At 38.7% G+C, this 14,630-nt stretch overlaps 1 protein-coding gene across 1 annotated transcript in view; it reads left to right on the forward strand.

Annotated features, from left to right (window-relative positions):
- FAM81B (family with sequence similarity 81 member B) overlaps positions 1–14,630 on the forward strand; it is a 71,845-nt gene that overhangs the window by 17,375 nt on the left and 39,840 nt on the right. Inside the window, exon 3 of the mRNA XM_066383772.1 lies at positions 9,091–9,334. Coding sequence (XP_066239869.1) covers positions 9,091–9,334 — 244 coding nt within the window. The remainder of the gene's footprint in view (positions 1–9,090; positions 9,335–14,630) is intronic.

Genomic DNA, 14,630 nt, shown 5'->3' on the forward strand with positions numbered 1-14,630 from the left:
TCAAAGAGACCTACACCAAGACACATCATAATTAAAATACCAAAGTTAAGGGATAAAGAAAGAATACTAAAAGCTGCGAGAGAAAAGCAGTCAGTTACCTACAAAGAAGCCCCCATTAGGATGACATTGAACTTTTCAACAGAAATTCTTGAGGCCAGAAGGGAATGGCAAGAAATATTCAAAGTAATGCAGAACAAGAGGCTACAACCAAGACTTCTTTATCCAGCAAGGCTATCATTTAAAAATAAAGAAGAAATAAAAAGCTTCCCAGACAAAACAAAAACAAAAAAAAAACTCAAGGAATTTATTACAACCAAACCAATGCTGCAAGAAATGTTAAGGGGCCTGTTGTAAATAGATCAAAGGGGAAAAATGTAGAAAAAAAAAAGTAGATTTAAAGAGTAAAATGGCAGTAAACAACTACTTATCAATAATAACATTAAATGTAAATGGGTTAAATGCTCCAATCAAAATACATAGGGTAGCTGCGTAGATAAGAAAACAGGACCCATACATATGCTGTCTACAAGAGACACACCTCAAAACAAAAGATACACATAGACAGAGTAAAGGGATGAAAAAAAATATTTCATGCAAATGGAAATGAAAATAAAGCTGGGGGAGAGGCTGTGGAGAAAAAGGAACCCTCATACACTGTTGGTGGGAATGTAAAGTAGTACAACCATTATGGAAGAAAGTATGGTGGTTCCTCAAAAAACTGAAAATAGAACTACCTTATGACCCACCAATCCCTCTACTGGGTATATACCCCCAAAACTCAGAAACATTGATACGTAAAGACACATGCAGCCCCATGTTCATTGCAGCATTGTTCACAGTGGCCAGGACATGGAAACAACCAAAAAGCCCGTCAATAGATGACTGGATAAAGAAGATGTGGCACATATACACTATAGAATACTACTCAGCCATAAGAAATGATGACAGCGGAACATTTACAGCAAAATGGTGGGATCTTGATAACATGATACGAAGCGAAATAAGTAAATCAGAAAAAAACAGGAACTGCATTATTCCATACGTAGGTGGGACATAAAAGTGAAACTAAGAGACATTGATAAGAGTGTGGTGGTTACGGGGGGGGGGGAGGGGGGAATGGGAGAGGGAAAGGGGGGAGGGGGAGGGGCACAAAGAAAACAAGATAGAAGGTGACAGAGGACAATCTGACTTTGGGTGATGGGTATGCAACATAATTGAACAAGATAACCTGGACTTGTTATCTTTGAATATATGTATTCTGATTTATTGATGTCACCCCATTAAAAAAATAAAATTATTAAAAAAAAATAAAGCTGGGGTAGCAATACTTATATCTGACAAAATAGACTTTAAAACAAAGGCTATAGTAAGGGATAAAGAGGGTCACTACATAATGATAAAGGGAACAATCCAACAGGAAGATATAACCATTATAAATATCTATGCACCTGATATAGGAGCACCTAAATATATAAAGCAGATTTTGATGGACATGAAGGGTGAGATCAACAGCAATACTATAATAATAGGGGATTCTAATACCCCACTTACATCACTGGATAGATCCTCAAGGAAAAAAATTTAAAAAGAAACAGCATACTTAAAGGACACATCAACTGAATTTAATAGATAACTTCAGAACATTTCACCCCAAAGCAGCAGAATATACATTCTTTTCAAGTGCTCATGGTACATTCACTAGGATAGACCACATGTTAGGACACAAAAGGAGTCTCAATAAATTTAAGAAGATTGAAATCATATCAAGCATCTTCTTTGATCACAATGGCATGAAACTAGAAATCAATTACAATAGAAAAACTGAAAAACATTCAAACATTCAAACAACTCAAAATTTATGAGACACAGCAAAAGCAGTTGTGAGAAGGAAGTTTGTAGCATTACAGGCATACCTTAAGAAGCAAGAAAAAGCTCAAATAAACTATTTAACCCTGCATCTAAAAGAACTAAAAAAAAAAAAACCAGCAAGTAAAACCCAGAGGAAGTAGAAGGAAGGAAATAATAAAGATCAGAGTGGAAATAAATTACATAGAGGCTAAAAAAACAACACAGAAGATCAATGAAACCAAAAGCTGGTTCTTTGAAAAGGTAAACAAGATAGATGAACCTTTAACCAGACTCACCAAGGAAAAAAGAGAGAGGACTCAAATAAATAAAATTAGAAATGAGAGAGGAGAAGTAACAACTGACACAGCAGAAATACAAAGGATTGCAAGAAAATACTATAAGAACTGTATGCCATAAAATTAGACAACCTATGTGAAATGGGACAAATTCCTTGAAACATATAATCTTTCAAAAATCAATATAGAAGAATCAGAAAACCTAAACAGATTGATTTCATCAAATGAGATTGAAACAGTTATCAAAAAACTCCCAACAAACAAAAGTCCTGGACCAGATGGCTTCACAGGGGAATACTACCAAATATTCAAAGAAGAAATAATTCCTATCCTTCTCAAGCTATTTCAAAAAATTTAAGAGGAGGGAAGAATTCCAAACTTCTTTTATGAGACAAGCATAATTCTGATTCTAAAACCAGGCAAAGACAACACAAAGAAAGAAAACTGTAGACCAATATCCCTGATGAACTTAGATAATAAAATTCTCAACAAAATATTAGCAAACCAAATCCAGCAATACATGAAAAAAATCATACATCATGATTAGGTGGGATTTATTCTGCGGAGACAAGGCTGGTACAATATTCTCAAATCAATCAATGTGATTCAACACATAAAAGAAAGGATGAAAATCACGTAATAATATCAATAGATGCAGAAAAAGCATTTGATAAAATCCAGCACCCATTTATGATCAAAACTCTCAGCAAAGTGGGGATAAAGGGATCATACCTCAACATGATACAGGCCATCTATACCAAATCCAAAGCTAACATCATAATCAATGTGTAAAAATGAAAAGAAATCCCCTTAAGATCAGGAACAAGGGAGGGGTGCCCCCTTTCACCACTCTTATTCAAAATAGTTCTGGAAGTCCTAGCTATAGCAATCAGACAAGTAGAAGAGATAAAAGGCATCCAAATTGGAAAAGAAGAAGTAAAACTGTCATTATTTGCTGAAGATATGATACTGTATAGAAAACCCTGAAGTCTCAGTTAAAAAAACTACTGGATTTGATAAATGAATTCAGCAAGGTGGCAGAATATAAAATCAATATTCAGAAATCAGTGGCATTTTTATACACCAACAATGAACTGTCTGAAAGAGAAATTAAGAAAACAATCCCCTTTACTATTGCAACAAAAAAATAAAGTACCTAGGAGTAAATTTGACCAAAGAGGTTAAAGACTTGTACTCGTAAAATTATAAAACATTGATAAAGAAAATCAAGGAAGATACAAACAAGTGAAAGCATATACCATTTTCATGGATAGAAAGAATAAACATCATTAAAATGTCTATCCTACCCAAATCAATCTATAAATTCAATGCAATTCCTATTAAAAAACCAATGACATACTTCAAAGACATAGAAGAAATATTTCAAAAATGTATATGGAATCAAAAAAGAACACAAATAGCCTCAGCAATCCTGAAAAAGAATAAAGTGGAAGGTATCATACTTCCTGATATCAAATTATTCTACAAGGTCATCATACTCAAAACAGCTTGCTAATAGCATAAGAACAGGCATACAGATCAACGGAACAGAACAGAGAACCCAGAAATAAACCCACACCTATATGGACAATTGATATTTGACAAAGGAGGTAAGAGCATACAATAAAGTAAAGACAGCATCTTTAACAAATGGTGTTGGGAAAATTGGACAAGTACTTGCAAAAAAAATGAAACTGGATCACCAACTTACACCATTCACAAAAATCAACTCACATAGAGAAAAGATTTAAATATAAGTCATGATACCATAAACATCTTGGAAGAAAACATAGTCATTAAACTTTCTGATATCTCTTGTAGCAATATTTTTGCTGATTTACCTCCACAGGCAAGTGAAATAAAGGACAGGATGAACAAATGGGACTATATAAAACTAAAAAGCTTTTGCACAGCAAAAGACACCATTAACAAAATAAAAAGACAACCCACACAATGGGAGAATATATTCGCCAATACATCTGATAAGGGGTTAATAACCAAAATTTATAAAGAACTTGTAAAACTCAACACCAGGAAGGTAAACAATCCAATCAAAAAATGGGCAAAAGTGGCCCTGGCCGGTTGGCTCAGTGGTAGAGCGTCGGCCTGGCATGCAGGAGTCCCAGGTTTGATTCCCAGCCAGGGCACACAGGAGAAGCGCCCATCTGCTTCTCCACCCCTCCCTCTCTCCTTCCTCTCTGTCTCTCTCTTCCCCTCCTGCAGCCAGGGCTCCATTGGAACAAAGTTTGCCCGGGCGCTGAGAATGGCTCCATGGCCTCTGCCTCAGGTGCTAGAATGGCTCTGGTTGCAACAGAGCAACACCCCAGATGGGCAGAGCATCGCCCCCTGGTGGGCGTGCCGGGTAGATCCCAGTCGGGCACATGCGGGAGTCTGTCTGACTGCCTCCCCATTTCCAACTTCAGAAAAATACAAAAAAAAAAAAGGGCCAAAGAAATGAATGACACTTCTCCAAGAGGACATACAGATTGCCAATAGACATATGAAAAAATGTTCAACATCACTAATCATCAGAGAAATGCAAATTAAAACCACAATGAGATAACACCTCACACCTATCAGAATGGCGCTCCTACCTGTCAGACTGGTGCAACCACTGTGGAAAACAGTATGAGGTTTCCTCAAAAAATTAAAAATGGAATTGCCCTTTGACCCAGCTATCCCACTTTTAGAAATATATTCTATGAATACCAAATCACTGATTCAAAAGAAGAAATGCACCCCTATGTTTACTGCAGCATTGTTTACAATAGCCAAGATCTGGAAATAGCCCAAGTGTCCATCAGTGGATGAGTGGATTAAAAAGCAATGGTACATATACACAATGGAATATTACGTGGCTGTAAAGAAGAAGAAAATCTTACCTTTTACAACAACATGGATGGACCTGGAAACTATCATGCTAAGTGAAATAAGCCAGGCAGAGAAAGAAAAATATCATATGACCTCACTCATTTGAGGAATCTAATGAACCATGTGAACTGAGGAATGGAACAGAGACAGAGGTGGGATCAAAGGGACCAGAGAGAAAGTGGTCAGAGGGAAAGTGGAAGAGAAGATGGGATCAGAGAAGGGAAAAATATTAGTGAAATTACATATACATAACACAGTGTTATAGAGAACAGGACAGCAAATCTTGGAGGGAAGGGAGCAAGGCGTTGGGGGGAGGGTGCAAGGGTGATGTTGAGGGGAACATGGGGGATGGGGGGATGTATTCGGTTGAACACTTGAATCTATGTAAACACAATAAATTAAAATCAATAAAATTTTTTAAAAAAGGAATACCCTCCACTTAAATATAACTTTAAAAATAAACATTAAGGAAAAGAAATAACTACAGTCCAGTATTTCTATGTAACTTAATGTTCCCATCGTTGCAGGCAAGTACATTTCCATAGCACTAGCTGCTGCTCTCCTCAGAGGAGCGGCACCCTTCAGTGTGCCACATAGCAACAACATTGAGGCCAGCCATAACAGGCAGGACCACAGACTGGCATCTGAGCAGAGCGGCAGTCACGTTTCACTGGCCCTTCTGTCGGCTTAGGTCTGCTTTCCTGTCTCTTTTCTACAAGCTTGACACCAGGCAGCAGCACACCTGATAAATGATTGAATGTGTGTCCCGCGTAACCCTGGACTGCAGAGCAGCTGTGTGGCTCATTCTTCTCACATGTCATCTCAGAATTTATAACCAGACAGCGAAGTAGGCCCGGTTAGCCCTGTTTAAAGATGAACTAACTGCAACACTTGGTTGGTAAGTGGTAGAACCTGTGTTCTACCCTCAGTCTACCTTGCCTTCCAACTTGCCAAGCTGCTTCTGAATATCTACATAACTCGAGAGCTCATATTCCATGTTTCACACTTCAGCACTTTATTATATATCCTGCCTTGTATTATGCACTGATTCACCCTAACTGTCTTGAATTAGAGCTGTTCATTCTTTAAACTATATTAGAATCACATCAGTGCTTATTTAAAATACATATTCTTGCTCTTCCCTTCACACCTCAAAGATTATGATTTAGTAGTTCAATGGTGGAGCCAAGGAATCTGTATTTTAACAACTTCCTCTCCCTTTTCAATCCCCATGATCCTATTCGTTTCTTTCTTTCTTTTTTTTTTTTTTTTTTTTTTTTTTTTTTTTGTATTTTTCTGAAGCTGGAAACGGGGAGAGACAGTCAGACAGACTCCCGCATGCACCCGACTGGGATCCACCCGGCACGCCCACCAGGGGCGATGCTCTGCCCACCAGGGGGCGATGCTCTGCCCCTCTGGGGCATCACTCTGCCGCGACCAGAGCCACTCTAGCGCCTGGGGTAGAGGCCAAGGAGCCATCCCCAGCGCAGCGCCCGGGCCATCTTTGCTCCAATGGAGCCTTGGCTGCGGGAGGGGAAGAGAGAGACAGAGAGGAAGGAGGGGGTGGGGGTGGAGAAGCAAATGGGCGCTTCTCCTATGTGCCCTGGCCGGGAATCGAACCCGGGTCCCCCGCACGCCAGGCCGACACTCTACTGCTGAGCCAACCGGCCAGGGCCTATCCTATTCGTTTCTTTATGAGGAACACTGAATTAGACCATCAAGTTCCTTGATGGATGAAACTTCTGTATATTGTATATGGGCTAGAGTAGACATTTAGTAAATTCTGACTAATTGATGTATCTCTATTGCAACTGACATTTTTATTGGTAAGTTATTAGATACAGATATAATACTTTCAGCTTCACATAAAAAATTCCAAGCAAAATGGCTTAAATGTAAGGACATGGATTGGTTCACATAAAAATATCTAGAATTTGGCTAACTTAGAGGCTTAACAATATCAAGAACCCAAGTGTTTTCTATCCTTCCTCCCTGCCATTCTCTTTTCCCTCATGATCAATGGCTTCAAGGGGTTCCAGACATCAAGCAGAGACATGACAACATCCAGAAAAGACAAGGGAAGTTTCTTTCTATGTGTCTCTTCTTGAAAACCGTACCCAAAGCCCCACAGTAGGCATCCCCTTGAGTCTCACTGGCCAGAATTTCTCCACATACTCCTACCTGAACCAACTGCATCTTAGACCAGAATAATGGGAACCTCATGATTAGTTTGCCCCTTCCAAAGGACGCAGGAACAGGAGGATGAAGCAACTCAGGCAGAGGAGAAGGATGGCTATTGGGAAGGTAACCTACAGAGTTTGCCACACTGGGGACCCCTAAGAGAAAATCTAAATTTTGAGAGGAATATAGCATAATTTACAAATCTTTGTATAGAAATGGAGACTGGAGATGAGATGCCCTTTCCTTTGCCAATCCAGGCTGCAGATGGTCTGGAAGCCAGAAAGAAGCACTAGCTCAAAAAAAATGATGAGCAAATCTGCAGTCCACCACTAGGCTACGTGTCACCCTCGGCCAGTCCGACATCCTGCCCCCCTGCTGCCTGTGACTCACAGGTCCAGGGTAGCACTATCGGCATGCTGGGGTGTGAGAGGAATGGATTTTATCAAGATGAGGCTCCATTTGGTAACTTTCCAGAAGAACATTCTGAGTCAAATGAGAGGCAGATGGAATATGATTGATGAAACCCCTTAGCAAAGCCTTCCCATCACTCAGACGAGCAGGTGACAGGAAGAGGAGCCTCACCAGGCGGGTGCTGTTAATGCTGCTGGAGAGAAGGAACTGTACACCTTGAAGCTCCCACGACCTGTAGTTTTATAAACCGTTTCTTTTTTCTTTTTTTTTAAATTTTCCAACTGAGCCTTAAAGGGAACAGTCCAGTAGAGAAGTCAGTCAGTCAACAAATATTTTTTTACTACCTATTATGTGTTATGCACTCCTCTCAGTGTCAGGGACACTGTGGAGAACAAGTTAGAGCACCCACCCAAAGAGCTTTCATTCTAGTAACAGACAGAAGAATATAAACACAAGTGAACAAGATAATTCTTGGCAATGCCAAGTGCTCGGAAGAGGAGACATGGGTATCATGATAGAAAGTGACTGAGGGGAAGGCTTGTCTGAGGAGGGGATGTTGACTGGCCTTAGTGACCTCTAGTGTGACCTTAGTGACACACTAGAGCAAAATCCCTGGTGCAGACTTCAGAGGCCGGTCACAAAACTAAGCAAAGTAAATTAAAGAAAAAGACACAACAAGAGTAGCTTGTCCTTCAAGAAGTTTATCTGTGAGGGGAAAGAGCAATATGCTAATACAAATAGAGGCTATCAAAATTTTACGTCTTTGCCCTAATACTATTATAAATAGCCCTAGCTTTTGTCTTTTCCTTTTTCTCATTTATTCAATTTACTCTTCATTGAACTTCTGACTCTTTTTTTTAAAGGTTTCTTTTTTTTATTTATTTTATTTTATTTATTCATTTTAGAGAGGAGAGAGAAAGGGAGAGAGAGAGACAGAGAGGGAGAGAGAGAGGAGAGAGATAGAGAGAGAAGGTGGGGAGGAGCTGGAAGCATCAACTCCCATATGTGCCTTGACCAGGCAAGCCCAGGGTTTCGAACCAGCAACCTCAGCATTTCCAGGTCGATGCTTTATCCACTGCACCACCACAGGTCAGGCAAACTTCTGACTCTTTTGTTCATCTTTGCCTTTCAGCTAGCATCGTTTCTAGCTATAAGAAAGTAGCCCTGTTCTCAATATAGAATTAACAGGTACTAAATTTATGTGCATCCAACTTGGCTTGTTAGAATAGTAGGTAAAATACAGAACAATTCCTGCATGGGAAACATGAGAAAATGCATGCTGTAAGATCCAAGTGTAAGTCAGAACTGCTTCTCAGATGAAGTATAAACCGAGAGTCTAACTAACTATGTAGGTGCTAACCTCCTACTAGACTTCTCACAGGTGAGAAGATACAGGAATAGAAGTAAGGATGCAGGTTCTGGTTCTGGCTCCTCCAAGTTCATTCTTGTAACAGCCCTGGTGTTGTTTCTTTGTCCTGAACAGGGGTCGCTCTTTCCTCCCTGCCATTCCACGCAACCAGAGAAGTCAGCTGGAAGACAGACTGAGCAACCAGGAGCGCACCATAGCCTTTCTCCTTGAGCAAGCCTTCCGCATCAAAGAGGACCTCTCTGCTTGTCTTCAGGGGACCCACGGCTTTCAAAAAGAGGAGTCACTTGCCAGGAAGCTACTGGAAAACCATATTCAGACCATCACCAGTATTGTCAAAAAACTCAGCCAAAACATTGAGGTAGTTCTTCATTTCCCACATGCTGGCATCCTTGCTTGACAGAGATTACCAACCACCAGTGGTAGGATCCAGCCACTTTTCACTAGTTCAGCAGAACAAATATCTAATTTTTGTTGAGTTTGGCAAACCAGTTGTTAAAATTGCACTTTTAATCAGGGTTCTCTCTAAGGGGGGTGCCTGGGTAGCTGCCCAATGTAGAACTCACAAATTGACATTCCTTACTCTTTGTTAATGTTCACCTGCGCAACAGCGTATTGTGTACCTCTTTTATTGTCCTTATTTAAGTATGAAATGCATGAAATAATAAACTACCTTTCAGTATATCTTTTTTTATACTTAAAGTGGTCATTAGGGCAGAGAACCAGTTCTTAAATTATTTGAATACCACCACTGCCAAATACCAATGTCATTTTTCAATTATAGAAATAAGTTCCTATTTTTTAAGTTTAAATTTGTCCTTCTTTACACCCTGCCCCTTACCCTCACCCTCACCCTTTCCACATTCACTCAAGTCCTCTTATCCCTCCCCTATGTCCCCCTCTCCCTGGTGACCACTTCACTTTTATTTATGTCCATGAGTCTCAGTTTTATATCCCACCTATGTGTGAAATCATACAGTTCTTAGCTTTTTCTGATTTACTTATTTCACTCGGTATAATGTTCTCAAGGTCCATCCATGTTGTTGTAAATGACCCTATGTCATCATTTCTTATGGCTGAGTAGTATTCCATTGTATATATGTACCACATCTTCCTTATCCAATCCTCTATCGAGGTGCACTTTGTCTCTGGATTTTAGCCACTGTGAACAAGGCTGTGATGAACATGGGTGTGTGTGTGTCCTTACGTACCAATGTTTCCAAGTTTTGAGGGTAGATACCCAGTAGAGGAATTGCTGAGTCATATGGTAATTATATTCTTAATTTTTTGAGGAACCACCATACTTTCTTCCATAATGGTTGTACTAATTTTCATTCTCATCAGTAATGAATAAGAGTTCCTTTTTCTCCACAGCTTCTCCAACACTTGTTATTACCTGTCTTATTGATAATAAGCAATCTAACAGGTGTGCAGTGACATCTCATTGTAGTTTTGATTTGTATTTCTCAATTAGCTAGTGAAGATGAGCATCTTTTCATATACCTGTCAGCCATTTGTATGTCCTCTTGGGAGAAGTGTCTGTTCATGTCCTTTCCACATTTTTAATTGGATTGTTTGCTTGTTTGTTACTAAGTTTTGTGAGTTCTTTATATATTTTGAATATTAACCCCTTATCTGAGCTGTTGTTCGAAAATATCATCTTTCATTTAGTTGGCTACCTATTTGTTTTGTTGTCAGTTTCTTTTGCTGTACAGAAGCTTTTTAGTTTGATATAGTCCCATTCATTTATTTTTGCCTTGACTTCTCTTGCCTTTCGGGTCAAATTTATAATTGTTCTCTATGGCCAAGGTTCATGAGTTTAGTACCTATGAGTACTAAACTATGTAATTTATTGTTTCAAATCTTATATTTAGGTCTTTGATCCATTTGAATTAATTTTTGTGGAGGGGGACAAACTGAAGTCAAGTTTCATTCTTTTTGTATGTGGCTCTCCAATTTCCCCAGCACCATTTATTGAAGAGGCTTTCGTTTCTCCGTTGTGTTTAACTTAATCATTTCAAATAGAGGTTTTTATAATATAGTGTTAATGCTGGTTCATAATCCCATTACAATCTGATCCCCCAAATCTTTCTGACCCCATCTCATACTGCTCTCTCCTTCCCTCTGGCCATACATACTACCTCCCAGATCTCTCTAAAACATGCCCTACACTCTGGCTCAGGGCATTGGCACTCACTATTTATTCACATTGGCGGGATCATCTTCCCCTACAAATTCCTATGAAGTGTTCTTCATTCCCTTCTTGTCCCTGCTCAGATATGGCCTTATCAGAAAGGATGGCCTTGACATGCTATGAAATAGCACCCTTCCCCTCCCCAACATTCACAGTATCCCTTAAACCTGATATAATTTACATAATTTTTATTTATAGCACTTTTTGCATACTACCATGGTCTGTATTTATTCAATATTTATTGTTTCCTAAAATATAATTTTCATGCGGACAAGGACTTTGTTTTGTTCACTGGTGAATCACACACCAGATGATGAGAATGTCTGGTAGGTAATCAGCACTCTGAAAGAATGAATGAATGATAATTAAGCCATTAATTATCAGAAACAGTTTCTGATTAGAAAAAAAAGAACCCTTGAGTTAAACCATGATAAATAGGTTTTTACTACAGGCCTTTCAGCCTGTTTTTGTTTGTTTTATTGATTGATTTTAGAGAGACGGAGAGAAAAATGGGGGGAGAGAGAGAAGCATTCATTTGTTGTTCCATTTAGTTGTACTCTCATTGGTTGCTCCCCATATACGCCCTGACCAAGAACTGAACTCATAACATTTGTGTGTTGGGACAGCAGTCTACCTGATTGGGCTAACTGACAAGGATCTTTCAGGCCTATTTTTAAAGTGGTAACGGGCATGATGAATCTGGGGTAGCAATTCTCAGGCAAGGATTTCATAGGATACACTTTAGGAAGCTGGCCAAAAATGTGTAAGATTATCATGAGAATTGATGCCAATTCCCTCCCCTATGTCCTTTTATACTATCAGACAGAATAGTGGCTTATATAAAAATAAAAAAAAAAGAGGGAGAGAGAGAGAGAGATTAACCCATCAGTGTTTTCCTCATGGCTTTGTACTTAAGACTAAGGATACTGTATTTATTAATTTATATTTTATCAATAGAGTCTGGCAACTCCCATAATGTATTTGAGGGAATGTAGAAATTTTGAAAACCTTAGTGAACTTCTTAAAAGCACTTTATTTGCATTCAGCACATACTGAATTGACCCCAGGGCCTAAAAGTCAGTGCCACTTCTAAAATCACTCAAAGGTATTTCAGGCATAATAAAGTGTCATGAAAGTGACAAGGTATAAGATACCCAGTAACTTGGAGATGATGAGCAAATCAAGTAATATAGAACTAGCACTAAAATAAAATTCCAATTTAGTAGTCAAGACTTCTTAGTAATTGAAAAGAAAATAGCACTTGAAGAAATATCAAAATGCTTCTAGAATATTCTATATTTTGATCTGAGTAGTTATATGGTTGATTATATTCATAAAAATACAGACATATACTTTGATTTGTACATTTTAATACATATTAATTATACCCCAATAAAAATATCTTAGCAATAAAAGAAGAAATGTTACCAGATCTCTTGAGTCTTGCTAAGAGCTTCTTTTCCTGCAATAATCATCTTGGATTAGCTCTGATAAAAAGCAAAGCCAAAACATTTTCCAAAAACTGTAAAATCTTAAAATATTTACAATCCTGTTAGAGGTTTGGCATATATAGGAAAAATGAAGTCCTGGCTGGTTGGCTCAGCAGCAGAGCATTGGCCTAGTGTGTGAATGTCCCAGGTTCAATTCCCAGTCAGGGCGCACAGGGGAAGCAACCATCGCTTCTCCACTTTTTCCTCTCCTCCTTCTCTCTCTCTCTCTTTTTCCCTCTCTCTCTCTCTCTCTCTCTCCCCTTCCCAAAGATATGGCTCAAAGGATTCAAGCAACTTGGCCCCAGGCTCTGAGGATGGCTCCATGGCCTCTCCTCAGGCACCAAAGATGGCTCAGTTGCCAAGCAACAGATCAGCAGCCTCAGATGGGTAGAGCATCACCCAGGTAGGGGGCTTGTTGGGTGGATCCCAGTAGGGGTGTATGCGGGAGTTTGTCTCTCTGCCTCCCTGCCTCTCACTTAATATATATTTAAAGAAAAAAGAAAAATGAGGAGGACCTGTATGATTGTGCCAAAAACTGAATTAGAAAATATTTTAAAGGCTGTATAGTTACAACATTATGAAGATAGCCCTGGACAGTTGGCTCAGTGGTAGAGTGTCAACCAGGCATGTGAAAGTTCCGGGTTTGATTCCTGGCCAGGGTACACAGGAGAAGCACCCATCTGCTTCTCCACCCTTCTCCCTCTCCTTTCTCTCTGTCTCTCTCTCCCTTCCCACAGCCAAGGCTACATTGGAGCAAATTGGCCTGGGCACTGAGGATGGCTCCATGGCCTCTGCCTCAGGCGTTAGAATGGCTTCCTTTGCAATGGAACAACACACCAGATGGGCAGAGCATCATCCCCTAGCTTGCTGAGTGGATCCCAGTCGGGTGCATGTGGGAGCCTGTCTCTCTGCCTCCCTACTTCTCGCTTCAGAAAAATACAAAAAAAATAAATAATAAAACATTATGAAAAACTACCCATATTCCCCCATGTATAAGATGCACCCTTTTTTGAAAAATTTGGGGTCTAAAAACTGGTTGTGTCTTATACAGTGGTTATAGTTTTTTACTTGCATTTCCTGCTTTTGCACACTTGTTTTTGCACTCATTGTTGAAGACAGTGAATCATTATCAGACACAGATGAGGACAAGCTAATGGATGGGAGTTTTGACAGTGATAAGGAATTGTATGAATTTTATGATGAATAAAACTTGAGTTCAATAACTTTATGTAATACATTTTTTTTCTAATTTTAGGCCCTAAAATTAAGGTGTGTCTTATACATGGGGAAATACGGTATAGGCTACCTTTAGTAAATAACTGACTATAAAGAAATAAGTATTTTGTAGAGAAATAGAAGCCATTGAAGTATTTTTAAAGAATCTAAATCATTAACCAAATCAGCCTATTTGCAAATTGACTGGCAAGATACGTCTTCAGTGTAAACTGATGCTTGACCTGGGCCGTTAAAAGAAATGAAAAAAAAATTTTATAATCAACCATAACTGCAGCATTTAAGTTGCTTGTTCCTTTTTAAAACTAAATTATTTCTTGGTTTAAGCTGCCAGCTAATTATGTTTTAAAATTATTTTATTATTTTTTTATTAATTATAACTGAAGAATTTTATGTGTAACATTGCTTTATTGTGTTTTATTTCCAATTTATAAAAATAATACTTGTTCATTGTACTATTTTGAAAGTTTAGAAAAAAATTTAAACCTGGGAAAGAATTTCTCATAATTCCACCACCAAACAGTAATCTCTACACTCAAATATAGGTCCCTCTAGTCTTTCCAGATGCTCCGTTTAAGATGCTGAGACTACATTTGTAAGCACAGTCTTTTATATAAAATTATGTGATAAACTCATGTCATTAAAAGCTCTTTGCATTCTATATACACCATGATTTGCTTAATTATTCTAATATTGAAATATCTTTGTGCATAGATATGTATCATCATTTGAATTATTTT

This window comes from Saccopteryx leptura, chromosome 4 (genome assembly GCF_036850995.1).
Source record: "Saccopteryx leptura isolate mSacLep1 chromosome 4, mSacLep1_pri_phased_curated, whole genome shotgun sequence".
Lineage (NCBI taxonomy): Eukaryota > Metazoa > Chordata > Mammalia > Chiroptera > Emballonuridae > Saccopteryx > Saccopteryx leptura.